Source organism: Schistocerca piceifrons, chromosome 5 (assembly GCF_021461385.2).
Source record: "Schistocerca piceifrons isolate TAMUIC-IGC-003096 chromosome 5, iqSchPice1.1, whole genome shotgun sequence".
NCBI classification, from domain to species: domain Eukaryota; kingdom Metazoa; phylum Arthropoda; class Insecta; order Orthoptera; family Acrididae; genus Schistocerca; species Schistocerca piceifrons.
In genome coordinates, this window is record NC_060142.1 from 637,314,653 (window position 1) to 637,334,380 (window position 19,728).

Here is a 19,728-nt window from a genome sequence, read left to right on the forward strand (position 1 = left end):
AGCTTTTATACCGTTGGAAAAAGTCGGAATATGAAAAAATGAAATTATTCACATATACTGATGTAAGATGATTGGATTTATATGAAAGACTGTGAACAATCTAAATGTAATAAATTTAATGTATGCCTATGAATTAACTACATCAGTACAGCTAAATATTTAACAATGTAAAAAGTTTAGAAGATCTCATGGAAAATTTCAAATGAGTTCTGAAAACATAACAAAATAATAAAAACAAAGACTAAGGAGACGCAAAAGCACAAAATCCTCTACTGTAACAAGCGTGAATGCGACGAAATTAGATCTTCCGGTGATAGCAGTCGACTCCTTTTCCCCATCAACTCAACGTTAAAACTTTCTTTTCGAAACATATAGCCTAGCCTAGTCAAACTTACACCCTGACGACTCGTTCCATAGTGCGAGTTCAACTCCGTTGACGACCTGTGTGAATGCCGCCATTTAAAATGCATAGTGGACTGTTTCGACGTACCGTCATTCCATCCCGTTCTGTCAAATGTGGATCGACGTTAGTGCCGATTATCATAATACCATTACATTGCAAACTATATTTAATAGATGGTGCTTTGGACACTTACTAACGTGAAAAGAGTGCTGAATGTGTGTTTAGATTTAAACTTAAGGAGTAATAGTTGTTACTTATTCATATTCGTGTCAGATCCAAGTGCACGTGGCAGCTTTGTTATACAAGAACTTCAAGGTATAGTACTTTTTAGTGAGTCTATGGTGTAGGCACAGTCTGTGGTGTAATACAGTCTTCGTGAAATAACTTGCCTAGTCAAGGGGAGTGTCTCCCGACAGTACGCACTTGGCTGTTTTGACGTTTACTGACCGGAAGTTGGTCTCACGTCACGAGGCATCCTGTTCGAAGACGCCATTCATGTTGATGTTTATTGTGCTGATAACCAATGTTTACACAGACACAGTAAAATTGGCTTCACTTCTATAAAGAGTGATAACACACTTAGTTCTAAGACACAGGCACTGCTTGCGATTATGGGAGTAACTTTCTGAGCAGTATGTGATCCGTTTACACTTAATTCTTCTTTCTGTTTGTCACAGAAAAGATTATGTCACTGGAATAAAAAAACGATAGAACGATAGATCACAGTATTTTTGGGCCATGTAGCATTATCCATTACATTATATCTACGCTCAGAGTAAACACTTTCAAGCTTTTCAGCTGTCAAGTTGTAATATTTACGGAAGTTTTTTTTTATTTTGCTGGAAGCTAATGACTGTTCAGGTGTAGCCATGATCTTTTTTCACCATACAGCATTCCTTATGCAGGTTCTCAACAGGGCTGGAACTATACTATGGCTACTTAAAAGCCGCTTTTCGTCGTCCAAAATATTAAAAATACTTCATATTACCCGGTTTGGTCCCCATACATGTGAATGCTAAATAAACCGAGGTAGCAAACTTATGAGCAGAATAGCCTTGTGTTAAGTTTTTAACCACATTTATTTTCCATATTTAACGCACATTTCGTTATAACAACTAAGAACCACAGAAAAAAAACCGACACTAATCGTCTAAATATTTCGGCGTATCTGTACGCACATATATCATTTACGTAAATTTCAATATGGGCCTACTGCGGAACTTTTATACTATTCTGTTTATTGAACATGAAGGACTAAAAGATAAGATAGAAATTACTTCAAGCTTAACTAATTCCTTCAGTCTTCACGGTTGCAACTGCATGAAAACCGTCCTCGCAGCCAAGTCACGTGACTTCCGGCAGCCAAACGTCAAAACAGCCAAGTGCGTACTGTCGGGAGACACTCTCCCTAGTCAAGGTGTACAATCTTTGACAATACCAAGTAAACAGTAAACACTAGACACATGTGGCAGATGTAAACAATTGGTTACCACGTGGATATAAGTGTTCGCTTCATGATGTCAATTGTTTAAGATTTCGGTGAAACGAATAAAGAATAGACTGACATTAATTATGGCCATTTCACTGAGCCCATCTCAGTTACAGTGCAGGTTAGTTAAAGAAATTAAGTACACATTTGTCTTGTTAATGACGTTTACGCGTACTGTAATGCAACGGTTTTCAATTTTTAAAAAATAAAAAATAAAAAAAAACCTTTGTTTCCTGTGGGCATTTGACACGTGCCACATCATGCTGGTTTTTCCGTGCTATTGATCAATGGAACACGTAACTAACTAACGGTAACAGGAAGAGCAGTTGTATGCACGTTTTAATGAGATTTCCAATCGGCTTCAAGAGATTTTTCCCACCATGTAATAAACCAGGTCTTATCCGAAATATGTAATGCTTCACCAATTGAAGAGATTTTTCCAGAGAGACTGAAGTATGGCGTTGTTAAACCTCCCTTTCTGCATCTACATCTATATTGTGCAAACCACTGCGAAGTGCTTGGCAGAGGATAAGACCTATTCTACTAGTTGTTAGGATTTCCTCCTGCTTATTGAGCGCAAGGAAGGCAAGAGTGTTTGAATGTCTTTGTGCGTGCTGTTATTATTATAAACTTATCCTCACGATCCTACATGAAAAAAAAGTGATAAAGGAGATGTCAATAACTACCGACCTGTTTAACTGTTAACATCGTTTTCCGTAATTTTTTAGAGGGTGATGGATTCTAGACTAGTATTTCACCGTAGCAAAAATGATATCCACAGCAAATCACCGTTTGGGTTTCAGACGTATTGCTCTACCGAGAACACCATCCGTACATATTCACTGGCCAGGTTTTACAAACGTTACATAATGTAGCGCCTTTTGTTACTTTATTAGGACCTGTCGAAGGCATTTGACCATGTGAATTGCAGTTGTCTCCAAGATGAAATGAAGTTTAATGCTATTGAGGGTACAGCCAACCAATGGCTAATGTCAGGTCTAACCAAGAGAATGCAGAAAGTTGTACTTCGTAATACAGCCAATAAGGTTGTTGTTGTTGTTACGTGATCTACCCATCTGATCTTCAGCATTCTTCTGTAGCACCACATTTCGAAAGCTTCTATTCTCTTCTTGTCTAAACTATTTATCGTCCACGTTTCACTTCCATACATGGCTACACTCCATACAAATACTTTCAGAAACGACTTCCTGACATTTAAATCTATACTCGACACTAACAAATTTTTCTTCTTCAGAAACGCTTTCCTTGCCATTGCCAGTTTACCTTTTATATCCTCTCTACTTCGGCCATCATCAGTTATTTTGCTCCCCAAATAGCAAAACTCCTTTACTACTTTAAGTGTCTCATTTCCTAATATAATTACCTCAGCATCACCCGACTTAATTCGACTACATTCCATTATCCTCGATTTGCTGTTGTTGATATTCATCTTATATCCTCCTTTCAAGACACTATCCATTCCATAAAAACACGGGAGAATTGCCGGATATCAGTAACTTCCTGCCATGATATTTCGGCGCAGAGTCTTCTGGCCATCTTCAGGTGAATGCCACTGTAGTAGTACTGGCATTCACCTGAAGATGGCCAGAAGACTCTGCGCCGAAATATCGTGGCAGGAAGTTACTGATATCCGGCAGTTCTCCCGTGTTTTTATGGAACAATCAGTACGCCGGGAAAGCTTTAAACAACACTATCCATTCCGTTCAACTGCTCTTCTAAGTCCTTTGCTGTCTCTGACAGAATTACAATGTCATCGCCGAACCTCAAAGTTTTTATTTCTTCTCCATGGATTTTAATACCTACTCCGAATTTTTCTTTTGTTTCCTTTACTGCTTGCTCAATATACAGATTGAATAACATCGGGGAGAGACTACAACCCTGTCTCACTACCTTCCCAACCACTGCTTCCCTTTCATGTCCCTTGACTCTTTTAACTGCCATCTGGTTTCTGTACAAATTGTAAATAGCCTTTCGCTCCCTGTAATTCACCCCTGCCACCTTCAGAATTTGAAAGACAGTATTCCAGTCAACATTGTCAAAAGCTTTCACTAAGTCTACAAATGCTAGAAACGTAGGTTTGCCTTTGCTTAATCTTTCTTCTAAGATAAGTCGTAAGGTCACTATTGCCTCACGTGTTCCCATATTTCTACGGAATCCGTTCGTCTGTAAAGAATTCGTGTTAGGTGTTAGTATTTTGCAGCTGTAACTTATTAAACTGATAGTTCTGTAGTTTTCACATCTGTCAACACCTGCTTTCTTTGTGATAGGAATTATTATATTCTCCTTAAAGTCTGAGGGAATTTCGCCTGTCTCATACATCTTGCCCACCAGGTGGCAGAGTTTTGTCAGGACTGGCTCTCCCAAGGCCGTCAGTAGTTCTAATGGAATGTTGTCTACTCCGGGGGCCTTGTTTTGACTCAGGTCTTTCAGTGCTCTGTCAAACTTAGCGCGCAGTATCGTATCTCCCATTTCATCATCATCTAAAACTTCTTCCATTTCCATAATATTGTCCTCAAGTACATCGCCCTTGTATAGACTGTCTATATACTCCTTCCACCTTTCTGCTTTCCCTTCTTTGCTTAGAACTGGGTTTCCATCTGAGCTCTTGATGTTCATGCAAGTGGTTCTCTTATCTCCAAAGGTCTCTTTAATTTTCCTGTAGGCAGTATCTATCTTACCCCTAGTGAGATAAGCCTCTACATCCTTACATTTGTCCTCTAGCCATCCCTGCTTAGCCATTTTGCACTTCCTGTCGATCTCAGTTTTGAGATGCTTGTATTCCTTTTTGCACGCTTCATTTAATCCATTTTTATATTTCCTTCTTTCATCAATTAAAGTCAATATTTCTTCTGTTACCCAAAGAGTTCTACTAGCCCTCGTCTTTTTACCTACTTGATCCTCTGCTGCCTTCACTACTTCACCCTCAAAGCTACCCATTCTTCTTCTACTGTATTTCTTTCCCCCGTTCCTGTCAATTGTTCCCTTATGCTCTCCCTGAATCTCTGTACAACCTCTAGTTTAGTCAGTTTATCCAGGTCCCATCTCCTTAAATTCCCACCTCTTTGCAGTTTCTTCAGTTTTAATCTACAGGTCATAACCAGTAGAGTGTGGTCAGAGTCCACATCTGCCCCTGGAAATGTCTTACAATTTAAAACCTGGTTTCTAAATCTCTGTCTTACCATTATATAATCTATCTAAAACCTGTCAGTATCTCCAGGCTTCTTCCATGTATACAACCTTCTTTTATGATTCTTGAACCAAGTGTTAGTTATGATTATGTTGTGCTCTGTGCAAAATTCGACCAGGCGGCTTCCTCTTTCATTTCTGTCCCCCAATCCATATTCACCTACTATGTTTCCTTCTCTCCCTTTTCCTACTACCCAATTCCAGTCACCCATGACTATTAAATTTTCATCACCCTTCACTATCTGAATAATTTCTTTTATTTCGTCATACATTTCTTCAATTTCTTCGTCATCTGCAGAGCTAGTTGGCATACAAACTTGTACTACTGTAGTAGCCGTGGGCTTCGTATCTATCTTGGCCACAATAATGTGTTCACTATGCTGTTTGTAGTAGCTTACCCGCATTCCTATTTCCTATTCATTATTAAACCTACACCTGCATTACCCATATTTGATTTTGTATTTATAACCCTGTATTCACCTGACCAAAAGTCTTGTTCCTCCTGCCACCGAACTTCACTAATTCCCACAAATCTAACTTCAACCCATCCATTTCCCTTTTTAAATTTTCTAACCTATCTGCCTGATTAAGGGATCTGACATTCCATGCTCCGATCCGTAGAATGCCAGTTTTCTTTCTCCTGATAACGACATCCTCTTGAGTAGTCCCCGCCCGGAGATCCGAATGGGGGAGTATTTTACCTCCGGAATATTTTAGCCAAGAGGACGCCGTCATCATTTAACCATACAGTAAAGCTACATGCCCTCGGGAAAAATTACGGCCGTAGTTTCCCCTTGCTTTCAGCTGTTCGCAGTACCAGCACAGTAAGGCCGTTTTGGTTAGTGTTACAAGGCCAGATCAATCAATCATCCAGACTGTTCCCCTTGCAACTACTGAAAAGGCTGCTGCCCCTCTTCAGGAACCACACGTTTGTCTGGCCTCTCAACAGATACCCCTCCATTGTGGTTACACCTACGGTACGGCCATCTGTATCGCTGAGGCACGCAAGCCTCCGCACCAACGGCAAGGTCCATGGTGCATGGGGGGGGGGCCAGAATTACGTCTCTGAACCAATAAGGTTCAGAGACGTAATTCTGACTGGGGAGCAGTCACATATGGGGTTCTTGAAGACTCAATCTTAGGTCTGTCATTGCACCTCATATATGTAAACAATCTTCCATATTATATATAACAAGCAGAATTAGTTCTTTTTGCAGATGACAGTAGTCTTGCAATCAATTCAAGTATATGTACAGAAGCAGAAGAAATGGTAATCAATGTTGTTAAAAATATCGTTGACAGATTTTCTATTGGTCTCGCCCTTAATTTTAAAAAGGCGCAATGTATTAAGTCCTGTACACCTAGGCGAATGATACATGTAACACATGGTGAAGAAATATTAAGTAGGGTGGAAATTTCAGAATTCCTGGTGATGAGAATTTAAATTGGAGAAACCACTTTTGGCTCATTCCATGTCGTATCAACACAGAAAAAGAGAATTTTCTACTCATTGTCTCAGATTATACTGTTGGTATAGACGTAGAAAAATATGGAATTTTTCTGAGATATGTCATCTCATCTCTGTATTACAGAGCTGAAAAATTGTTATAAAATTACTGTAGAAGCTTTCCTAATTGAGCTACAGACTTGGGATGAATAGTGTTGCAGCATTTATGACACCCTTTCAATGGTGTGGAATAATATTTAGGTTAATATTAGAAATTTCCTTTCAAAACAAAATTTTAATTTAATTTTTTTAGTAAGTATATATTTTAAAATTTCCAAATTTCTTCCATGAGCAGCTAGTATTGTTCTGAATCACAGGTGAAAATATAAATTTGGGATGATAATTTCTTCATTAGTAAAAAAGTGAAGACTGAACCTCTACCTCAAATAATTCGAGTATGTACAGTTGTTAATTACTACATCAATATGAATATTGACATTTTCATGAAAATAAACGTGAATACTGTTGTTATAAAGATCGAAATAAATAGACCACAGTAAAACAAACTGTTAAGTAACAGGATCTATTAATCATTTTAAATTTGAAAATGCTTAATTTGTTTGGCACATATCATTTTCAGGTAAAGTATAAGTTCTTCCAGTAGGAGTCACGGAATTTACTTTCACCAGATCATCCATTACTGATACCCACAGAATATCAGCATTTCTTGGGTATGAGAAGAATGTAGGTGGCCCAGTTGGATGAAGAAAAGTTATTTTCACATCATCATGTTGTTCAATTTTTCTGTACAACACACCTGCATGACCAGTTTGCTTGATAGACAACAGTGACATAGCCTGATATGTCTGCTAATTTTAGTTTATCAGGAGATCTGGTACTTCCTTTTTGCAAAGTTGTGCATCCAAAGAAAAGTTTATCACCAATATTTTTATCTAGTTTTTGGAATGAATGCATGGTATTGATGTGTTCCTTTGATAGTCAATGCAGGCTCAAAGTGATTTTTCAAGAAACATTCTGATTCAATATACTGTTCTTGAGTGTAATATGCAAAGTCTACATTGATAATGTTTACTGCTACCCATTCAAAAAGTTGCAATGGGGTTTGTATTTGGTTTTCATCATCTTTGGAAACTGGGTGCGCAAGCTGCCAGTCTCTTTATAGATCCTCTAACACTGTCATAAGCCCCTTTGCCATGTGCTGTGGTAAAAAAGTACCTCTCTACTACTTTCACTTTAAAATCTTTCTCATGGAAACAGAGGTTTAAGAAGTTCCTTTTGTTTCTGTATTGGGCAGCAGACCCATCTGAAAAACAGAATAAATTTTTGGAAGATTTTGAAATTTGGCTGTCAGAAAAGTTACGAGTCTTGTATTTATTTATTTATTTTAAAGTATGTACAGCAACTGTGTTGTGCTCTCATGAATCAGAAACAATTAGCTAAGATGTTTAACTTTGTTTTCCTCTTTGAAATATTTAACAAAGGGATGGATTCTTGCCTGTTGGTTTGTCCAGTTGTAACTCTGAGCTGCTTCTTCTGGGCCTATGCTGTAATCCACACCTGAGGCAAGATTCAATGAAATTGTACTTTTCCAGTTGAATTGTCAGCAAAGGATTCTTCCATAATTTAACGAGTTAGTTCCACGTGGACAGTAATTACATTTCCCCATGTTGCAATCAATAGACGATGGATTACAAAGTACTTTGCAAGGCTTTGTGTGTAATTTTGATTTTTATCTTTTGTAGCAGTCTTCAATTTAGTATTTTCTATCATTGGTTTCACATTTTGATGATTTGTACACACACAAACAGTGTGTGCCACTTTGACCAGTTAACATACATTGTTTTGGTCAGAGTTCAGCAAATTTAGAGAAACTAGCATTAGAGAAGCATCCTATTCCACCCATCTGCTTTGACCCATGACATCATCAATATGGCAGAAACGCCTACTTCTAGTGTTAACAAAATGGAAACAATAACATCACTACACCTACATGCCAACAAATGCAAACAGAAATAAAAATGACACAAGAACGCCTCACTCCAACACTAAAATGAAGATAGTGAAATAACTGCAGGCAATAGGGGGTATAGGGCGGGAACAAGCTAAACTCAACCTACAACATAATGCTACAACTTCAGGACCACCCGGAATCGTATACTTCACTCGACCTGTATAGCTCAGACCAAGTACGTGATACCAAAAGACCAACATCAGCAATTCCGAAAAGCCAAGTCGGACATTATCCTTGACCTAATATAGATAAAACGCAGCCCTCGATACCAAAATACCAACACCTGCAACTTCGAAAAATGCAATTGGACATTTCCCTTGACTTATACTGCTCAAATTCACCTCTTTATATATACCGGCAAACCACAAATATAAAATCCACAACCAAGAACTTCACAGTCCTACGTAAGTCACAGAATTCCACTCAAACTGAAACCTCAAAAAAAAAAAAAAAAAAAAAATTGTCTAGTTAAATTAAAACACGACTGAAATACCATAAATATAAAACAGACAAAACATTAGAACTACTACAGGATAAAACTAAAATAAAAATTACTTTCCAGCAAAAACCTATGACAAAAATAGCCAAGGTTGCCCACTACCACTCACACACAAGGGTGGCGGGGTTGTTGGGGGGAGAAAAGACAACAACACCAAACTAACCACATCTAATGAAAACGCCACACACATAAACAAGGTGCAAAAAAATAACAACAACTGACAGAAAACACAGCAAACACTTCCAAATCCACATTACAGCATTGACTATCCAGACTCAAATAAACCCACATTTACCACAGTGATAACCAAGACTCAAATAAACCCAATACCACACAATGAACTCAACACGTCAACATCCAATACCAGAGGGTGCCATTAAATACAAGAAGACAACATCTACAAACACGAACAAACTCAAAAACACTGTTCGATATTGAAATCAAACAAAATACCACCATATGTCACGGGTCAAAGCAGACGGGTGGAATCAGACATTTCCAATGACATGACAAACCTCTTTTTATGGTGTAAAACTTGTCTTTAAAATTTTTGTATGTTGCTTTAATGTCACACAATATGACCCTTTTCAAAATCTTCGATTTACTTCTGTCTGATTCAGTACCTGTTGCACAGTCTTTAAGACCTGGCATTGCCCTACTAGCTACATCATCTTTGTAAAATGACTATACAATCCCCACTGTCTCTATTTCTAAAGCTGCGGTTATCTGGGGAACGTGTTGGAAGCATTAGCCTTTTCATCCTATTTGAAATCTTGCTTTTCAGATTTTTTGCAACTTCATGTTTCTCATCATTGTGATCGTTTTCTTATGACAAACTTTCAGCAAAGCAGAAAACGTTTACATTTCATAGATGAGGAAATTTTTCTTACTTCCAGTGTGCAATACTTCTTGTATTTCATTTTTCTGTTAGAAATGGGTGACTCCCCCAAGTGACTGAACAACCTCTGAAGTAGTTATAAATTCTGTATCACTGTGCAATAATGTTTCTGAGTGAGAGTGATAAGTGTACATTTTTGTCACTTAAGGACTGTGCATTTTTTAACATCGTAATTTTCTTCCTATATATATCAAAGATTTTTGAACCACTGACTGTTTGTAAATACAATACATGCATCCATGGTGTGAAATTTTTGATCTTCCTGCTGTTTCTAACAGAGTGATTTGTTTTCTGTAGTGAATTGCAACACTGTATTCCCATTGGGTCTGCTGCCATCTTTAGGGACTATGTGTCAGATTACATCTTGAAAGGGGGGGGGGGGGCACACAAACACACTTAATGTTAAAATAGAAAATCACTTGTTAAAAATTAGCCAGTAGCTTCTACATTTTAATGATTGACTTTAAGTCACTTTATAGCTTCTGATAACACCTTGTTTTACTGAAGCACTGTATATTTGACCTAAGCAATAAGTAATCTTGATCTTCAATACAAGTTCACAAGCAACTAACTTATTACACACAGGCAACTTAGAATATATCCATTCTGGAAGGGCTGCTCTCACTCTGACAGTGAGACATGGGTACACAGTCGAATTATAGAAAATAGAGCTTCAGTCTTCTTTTTTAATACTAATGATGGAATAAATTTGGAAATTTTAAAATATGTACTTTTGAAAAAGATTAAATTAAAATTTTGCTTTGGAAACATTTTCTTACATTAAATATTATTGTGTGTGACACAAAATGGTGTGGAAAATGCTGTGAAATGACATTTATCCCAAGTCCATAGTTCAATTAGGAAATCTTCGACAGCAATTCTAAAAACTGCCATTACTTGTTTATGGTCCCATTTATTATAACTTCATAGCTATAATTCAGGAACTAGTTGACATCTTTAAGGAAAATTTCATATTTTCCTAAGTGTATACCAACGGTACACCTGTGCCAAATTTCAAGAAAGTCTGAGATGGTGAGGTTAGACCCTGTGTTGATTTGACATGGAAAAAACCCAATATGGAACTTCTAAAACAACTTAGTTCAGCCACATTTGCACTTAGAATCATTGCAGGACAGACAGTTAGGTAAACTGACATATTTTCATTCAGTAATGTCGTAAGGAATAATGTTCTGGGGTAACTCACCTTTAAGAAAGAAAGTCTTTGTTGTGCAAAAACATACTGTTAGAAAAATATGTGGTGGTCACCCACAATCATGTTATGGACATCTGTTTAAGGAGTTGGGTATTCTGACTGGTGCTTCGCAGTATATTTATTCCCTCATGAAGTTTGTTGTACATTATCCACTGCTGTTCAAAAGGTAACAATTATATACATAATTATAATACCAGAATCAAAAATGGCATACATTACTCCACATTAAGGGTGTACACTTCCCCATGAACCATGGACCTTGCCGTTGGTGGGGAGGCTTGCGTGCCTCAGCGATACCGATGGCCGTACCGTAGGTGTAACCACAATGGAGGGGTATCTGTTGAGAGGCCAGACAAACGTGTGGTTGCTGAAGAGGGGCAGCAGCCTTTTCAGTAGTTGCAGGGGCAACAGTCTGGATGATTGACTGACCTGGCCTTGCAACATTAACCAAAACGGCCTTACTGTGCTGGTACTGCGAACAGCTGAAAGCAAGGGGAAACTACGGCCGTAATTTTTCCCGAGGGCATGTAGCTTTACTGTATGGATAAATGATAATGGCGTCCTCTTGGGTAAAATATTCCGGAGGTAAAATAGTCCCCCATTCGGATCTCCGGGCGGGGACTACCCAAGAGAATGTCGTTATCAGGAGAAAGAAAACTGGCGTTCTATGGATCGGAGCATGGAATGCCAGATCCCTTAATCGGGCAGATAGGTTAGAAAATTTAAAAAGGGAAATGGATGGGTTGAAGTTAGATATAGTGGGAATTAGTGAAGTTCGGTGGCAGGAGGAACAAGACTTCTGGTCAGGTGAATACAGGGTTATAAATACAAAATCAAGTAGGGGTAATGCAGGTGTAGGTTTAATAATGAATAGGAAAATAGGAATGCGGGTAAGCTACTACAAACAGCATAGTGAACACATTATTGTGGCCAAGATAGACACGAAGCCCATGCCTACTACAGTAGCACAAGTTTATATGCCAACTAGCTCTGCAGATGATAAAGAAATTGAAGAAATGTATGAGGAGATAAAAGAAATTATTCAGGTAGTGAAGGGAGACGAAAATTTAATAGTCATGGGTGACTGGAATTCGAGAGTAGGAAAAGGGAGAGAAGGAAACACAGTAGGTGAATATGGATTGGGGCTAAGAAATGAAAGAGCAAGCTGTCTGGTAGAGTTTTGCACAGAGCATAACTTGATCATAGCTAACACTTGGTTCAAGAATCATGAAAGGAGGTTGTATACATGGAAGAATCCTGGAGATAGTAGAAGGTATCAGATAGATTATATAATGGTAAGACAGAGATTTAGGAACCAGGTTTTAAATTGTAAGACATTTCCAGGGGCAGATGTGGACTCTGACCACAATCTATTGGTTATGAACTGTAGATTAAAACTGAAGAAACTGCAAAAAGGTGGGAATTTAAGGAGGTGAGACCTGGATAAACTGACTAAACCAGAGGTTGTACAGAGTTTCAGGGAGAGCATAAGGGAACAATTGACAGGAATGGGGTAAAGAAGTACAGTAGAAGAAGAATGGGTAGCTCTGAGGGATGAAGTAGTGAAGGCAGCAGAGGATCAAGTAGGTAAAAAGACGAGGGCTAGTAGAACTCTTTGGGTAACAGAAGAAATATTGACTTTAATTGATGAAAGGAGAAAATATAAAAATGCAGTAAATGAAGCAGGCAAAAAGGAATACAGACGTCTCAGAAATGAGTTCGACAGAAAGTGCAAAATGGCTAAGCAGGGATGGCTAGAGGACAAATGTAAGGATGTAGAGGCTTATCTCACTAGGGCTAAGATAGATACTGCCTACAGGAAAATTAAAGAGAGCTTTGGAGAAAAGAGAACCACTTGTATGAATATCAAGAGCTCAGATGGAAACCCAGTTCTAAGCAAAGAAGGTAAAGCAGAAAGGTGGAAGGAGTATATAGAGGGTCTATACAAGGGCGATGTACTTGAGGACAATATTATGGAAATGGAAGAGGATGTAGATGAAGATGAAATGGGAGATACGATACTGCGTGATGAGTTTGACAGAGCACTGAAAGACCTGAGTCGAAACAAGGCCCCGGGAGTAGACAACATTCCATTAGAACTACTGATGGCCTTGAGAGAGCCAGTCCTGACAAAACTCTACCATCTTGTGAGCAAGATGTATGAGACAGGTGAAATACCCTCAGACTTCAAGAAGAATATAATAATTCCAATTCCAAAGAAAGCAGGTGTTGACAGATGTGAAAATTACCGAACTATCAGTTTAATAAGTTACAGCTGCAAAATACTAACACGAATTCTTTACAGATGAATGGATTCCGTAGAAATATGGGAACACGTGAGGCAATAGTGACCTTACGACTTATCTTAGAAGAAAGATTAAGGAAAGGCAAACCTACGTTTCTAGCATTTGTAGACTTACAGAAAGCTTTTGACAATGTTGATTGGAATACTCTCTTTCAAATTCTAAAAGTGGCAGGGGTAAAATACAGGGAGCGAAAGGCTATTTACAATTTGTACAGAAACCAGATGGCAGTTATAAGAGTCGAGGGGCATGAAAGGGAAGCAGTGGTTGGGAAGGGAGTGAGACAGGTTTATAGCCTCTCCCCGATGTTATTCAATCTGTATATTGAGCAAGCAGTAAAGGAAACAAAAGAAAAATTCAGATTGGTATTAAAATCCATGGAGAAGAAATAAAAACTTTGAGGTTTGCCGATGAGATTGTAATTCTATAAGAGACAGCAAAGGAATTGGAAGAGCAGTTGAACGGAATGGGCAGTGTCTTGAAAGGAGGATATAAGTTGAACATCAACAAAAGCAAAACGAGGATAATGGAATGTGGTCGAATTAAGTCGGGTGATGCTGAGGGAATTAGATTAGGAAATGAGACACTTAAAGTAGTAAAGGAGTTTGCTATTTGGGGAGCAAAATAACTGATGATGGCCGAAGTAGAGAAGATATAAAATGTAGGCTGGCAATGGGAAGGCAAGCATTTCTGAAGAAGAGAAATTTGTTAACATCGAGTATATATTTAAGTGTCAGAAAGTCGTTTCTGAAAGTATTTGTATGGAGTGTAGCCATATATGGAAGTGAAACATGGACGATAAATAGTTTGGACAAGAAGAGAATAGAAGCTTTCGAAATGTGGTGCTACAGAAAAATGCTGAAGATTAGATGGGTAGATCACATAACTAATGATGAAGTATTGAATAGAATTGTGGAGAAGAGGAGTTTGTGGCACAACTTGACAAGAAGAAGGGACCGATTGGTAGGACATGCTCTGAGGCATCAAGGGATCACAAATTTAGCATTGGAGGGCAGTGTGGAGGGTAAAAACCATAGAGGGAGACCAAGAGATGAATACACTAAGCAGATTCAGAAGGATGTGGGTTGCAGTAAGTACTGGGAGATGAAGAGGCTTGCACAGGATAGGGTAGCATGGAGAGCTGCATCAAACCAGTCTCAGGACTGAAGACCACAACAACAAAAACGACAAGGGTGTACAACGCTGCAACAAATTGATAATTTACCCAGTCATATAAAATGTCTTGCAGACAGGAAAATAAAATTTGAAAATAACCTGATAAAGTATTTCCTTGACAACTATCAGTAGAAGAATTTCTGTTACTGTAATGTGTAAAAGGTGGCGAGTAGGAATTACTAACTCACATGTTTATATATATTTCTTTTTGGAATATTAAAAAAAACTTAGAAATGTTCAAAATGTAGCCATATGTACAGATTATTTTGTGATGTGAATGTAGAATGACTTGTTCCACATCATTACAATTGATCGTACAAAATGATCCATGGAACATGTAACCGACTAACTAACTGAATGTAACAATATTATGAAATGGATAGTTGCTGACCTCAACTGCCAGAGACTGGTTATATGTGTGTGAGTTGCATTTGCTTGAGTTTGTGTGTGTATGTTACATCTCCAACATTGGTCTTGTTGGCCAAAAGTTCATTTTCTGATAGTCTTTTTTCTGCACCTATCATCAACTCATCGTCACTGCTATATGGTGAGTAGCAACTATCCTTTTCAGAACATTTCTACATTTCGTTCTTGATTTTCCATTGTTGAATTTTAAGTAGCTAAATGGCCAGTCATGACAGAAACAGTACAAGGCTTGGTTATATCTATGGTGACTAATAAGCTTATATTTACACATGAGGTGCAAGGCTCCTGTCCTCGCCTGAATATTGTAATGTGGGTGTACCTGGGTTTACTTAAATGACTTGAAGTGTGCATCTGTGTTTTTCCTAATAGAGTCTGTTTGCTTCCAGAATTCTGCCCAAATAAGATTGTAGTTGTTGGGGGGAGTGGCCATGCACATAAAAAACCGTGTTCCATTTGCATCCATAGATGTGTCAAAGCACTGCACTGAACAAGCATTTGAATGTTGTGCAGGTGCAGCTGAATTTAGTGAAACTAAACTTGTAATTGTTGTTATTTATAGGTTTACTAGCTCGGACTTCAGATCATTTCTGCTCAGGGTAGATAGGGTTCTTGGTTCACTTTATAGAAAGTGCCAAAATTTAATTGTATGTGATAACTTCAGCATTAATTTTGTATGTGATTATGCAAGAAAAAGGATGTTGGAAAATCTCGTAAATTCATGTGATCTGATGCAGACTGTATTTTTTTTTTCCATCCAGGGTGCAGGGGAACATTAACACAATCATAGACCATATTTTGATTCATTCTTCATTACTAGACGAGCATTCTGTTAGTGAAAGGGTGAATGGCATTTCAGTCCCTTAGGCACAATTTTTAACACTAAAAGGTTTTTGTACTCAAACAAATGTTATCCATAATTACACAATAATTTCTAACACAAAATTCAACAAAACGTGGTCTTTTAATTGTACAGAGTGAGCCTATGGTTAGTGAGCCTGAACAGTTCAAATTTCTAGATGCTCAGACAGATAGTAAACAGTCGTGGAAAGCCTATGTTCAGGATCTTGTTGAAAGATATTATGGTGCCATTTTTACTGTTAGAACAGTATTTGAAGTAAGTGATAGTTCAGTTGAAACATTGTTTACTCTACTTATTTTGATTCTCTTATGATGTATGGGATTATATTTTTGGGTAACTCATCTCACTTTCTGGCTCAGAAACAACCAATTTGGGCAATAAGTGTGTATGTTCGTGAACCTCTTGTCAACCCCTGTTCATTAGTCTGGGTATTCACATATTGGCCTCTCAAGAAATATATATACGAAGTGTGTTCAAAAAGTAAAGTGACTTTATATTTTTATGAAAATATATTTATTTATACATCAATATTCGTGTTGTCCCCATCAAAGTAATCCCCCTCAGATACAATACACTTGTGCCAACACTTCTTCCACTCCTCGAAGCACTTCTCATAAGCACTTTTTGGTACAACCTTGAAGTACTTCCAGCGATGCAGTTTTTATTTCCTCAGTCATTGAAAATCTCTGTCATTTCATAAGTCTCATTAGTTTTGGGAACAGGAAAAAGTCACAGGGGGCCAAACCCAGTGAATATAGTGACTGAGGCATGATGGCCATGTTTTTAACCAAAACACCTCTCACAAGCAACAATGAATAAGCAGGTGCATTGTCGTGATGCAAAAGCCATGAATTGTTTTTCCACAATTCTGGATGTTTTTTGCGTCTTGCTTCTTGCAAACAGCACATAACATCAACGTAATACTCCTTATTGACCATATGACCTGGAGGCACAAATTCATAATGCACTGCGCCACGATAGTTGAAAGAAACAGTGAGCAAAACTTTGGCATTTGATCGAACTTGACTTGCTTTTTTCAGTCTTGGCTGTCCAGGATGCTCCCATTAGGATAATTGAGCTTTGGTTTCAAGATCATAACCCGAAAATGATGTTTTGTCACCAGTTATGACCCTTTTGAGCAAATTAGAATCATCATTGGCGTCATTCAAGAGCTCCTGAGCGATGCTCATGGTACGGTTCTTCTGATCAAAATCAAGAAGTGTTGGAACAAACTTTGCTGACGCATGTATCATGCCCAGAACATCTGAAAAAAATGCATGACACTTGCATACCAATATGCCAACATTCTCAGCAACTTCTCTTACGGTAATTTGACAATTTTCCAAAACAATTTTCTTCACAGCTTTGATGTTGTCATCTGTTGTTGATGTGCTGGTGTGTCCAGAGTGAGGATCATCATTGGCATCTTATCTGCCATCTTCCAGGTTGTACCACTTGTAAACATTTTTTTTTTTTCTTAGAGTAGACTCTGTGTGCCACTGTCAACATTTCAGGTGTTCTAGAGCACTTGATCCCACTTTTCACACAAAATTTGATGCAATCCTTTGCTCCATTTTTTACAATAATTGAAAATTGCCAAGCACACTAAAACACATCTAAACCTTTCTATCTGTAAAGAAAAAAAAAATTGTGTGTATGTTATATACCTGAAACTGTGAACATACGTTCGGGACATGTGTACCAACATAACAAAAAAAGAGCAATAATTTAAATGTACGTTGCCTGTACAATGTGGAAACTCGCCTTACTTTTTCAACAGCCCTTGTATATGTATATATACTTCCTTTAATGTCATTTATGCCAACAGTGTCAGCTTATTCCCAAGAATTAGCAGCTGTCACTCGGGTAATACTAGGCAGAAGTCCGATCTGCATTTGGATTGCACCTCCTTGACTCTTGTGCAGGAAGGCGTGCAGTATTCTGGTGCATCCATTTTCAATAAGCTACCACAAGAATTCAAAAATCTTAGCAGTAATCCAATCGAAACTGAAGAGTTTTCTCATGGGTCACTCCTTCTGTTCTGTTGAGGAGTTCCTTGAAATGTAAGGAGATTCTTGTGTTCTATTGTTGAGTGTGTTTATATACTCTTACAACTTGTCATTTTTTTAGACTTCATAAACATTTTATATTATCTGTTATTACTTTTCAGTTGTAATTTCATGTACTAACACGTTCCATGACCATGGAGATTTGCTCTTCAGTTTGGTCTACAGAACTAGACGTGTAAAATAAAATAAATAAAAAATCTATAAGTACATTAATATTATGTATAAACAGATGCATCTTATAATGTTACAATTTAATATACTGGTACATCTATTTTTTGTGGAGTAGGGAAATGAAAAGAAGTTTTACATTCCATACAATGACCTAAATATCATTGTGACAAGATCGTGGCTATAGGAACATGTGAGTTAGCAGTTTTAAACATATAACAGTAGCAGGAATAATGTAAGACAGACTTTCATTTGTTGTAATAATCATATTAAAATGTAATTCATCTCTGTAGAAAGTATTTATAAACCCCTTTTCAACTAATTCTCTGGATATTGGTAGTCAGTATAGCATTCTGTGTGGGATTGATAGTGAAGATTCAAACAAGAGCAACATGTCTTGTTGCAGGTTCATTCATTCTATTCCATAAACTGTCATCTTTGAATTGTCATCTCATCATCAAAATGGCAGACATAATCAGCCCTCTAAGTCGAATATGCTAACTACAATCTCAGACATGCAGCCCTAATAAACACAAAACAATGTCCTGATATCAATACACAGTTTGAAAATATTGTGTACTTAAAAGGACACCTAGGTTTTTAGACAGGGAGAGAGTGCTACAGAAAAAAAAGAAAAAAAACATGCCTTTCACCGAACAATGCCTCTGAAATAACCACAAGACTGGTATTTCTGTCTTGGATTAACCAATGTGGCTAAACTGAACCCACAAACAACATAACATTAATAAATGCAAAAAAACTGATTTCATTGTGAAATTGTGATCTTTTCCTTCACTTAATCTAATAGTTAAATTGCTCTCTGTGGAGCCTACCAACCACAAAACAACAATATTAGCAATAAAACACAGTTACAAGCCTATTCCACTCTAAAATTTGTATTACTGCCTTCAACTAAAATTTAAGTTAAACTGAACTCTTTGGTAGCCACCTATCATGAAAAAACATTGTACAAAAAAAGTAATGAATTTCGAAGTAAAATTTGTGTTGATATTTTCACTTAACCTGTATGGTTCAACTAAAATCTACACCTACATCTGTATCCATTCTCTGCAAACCACTGTGAAGTGTATGGCAGACAGTATTTCCCACTTTACCAGTTGTCAGGGCACCTATGCATTTCATTCATGTATGGAGTGTGGGAAGACTGACTGTTTAAATTATTGTGTGTGCACTATAATTAATCCAATCTCGTCCTCATGATTCTGTACCTTCATATCCCATCTTCATCCTATCTGGCTGCAGTCCCACACACTCAAGCAATGTTCTAGGATGAGTTGCACAAGAGGTTTGTAATCAGTCTCCTTTGCAGAATGATTCCATTTTCCTGGTGTACTATCAGTAAGCTGAAGTATGCCACCTGCTTTACCTATGATGGAGCCCATTTAATTATGCCATTTCGTGTCCCTACAAATTGTTACAGCCAGGATTTTGTGCAAGTTAACTGATTCCAATTGTGACCCATTGATGTTGCAGCCGTAGGATACCATATTTCTCAATTTTGTGAAGTGCATAATTTTT

The 19,728-nt window shown here is 37.7% G+C and overlaps 1 protein-coding gene across 1 annotated transcript in view; it reads left to right on the plus strand.

Moving 5' to 3' along the window:
* Window positions 1–1,816: 1,816 nt before the first annotated feature.
* LOC124798407 (nuclear receptor 2C2-associated protein) overlaps window positions 1,817–19,728 on the plus strand; it is a 53,841-nt gene continuing 35,929 nt past the window's right edge. The window contains exon 1 of the mRNA XM_047261801.1: window positions 1,817–2,013. Within this exon, the coding sequence (XP_047117757.1) occupies window positions 1,976–2,013 (38 nt within the window). The 5' untranslated portion in view covers window positions 1,817–1,975. The remainder of the gene's footprint in view (window positions 2,014–19,728) is intronic.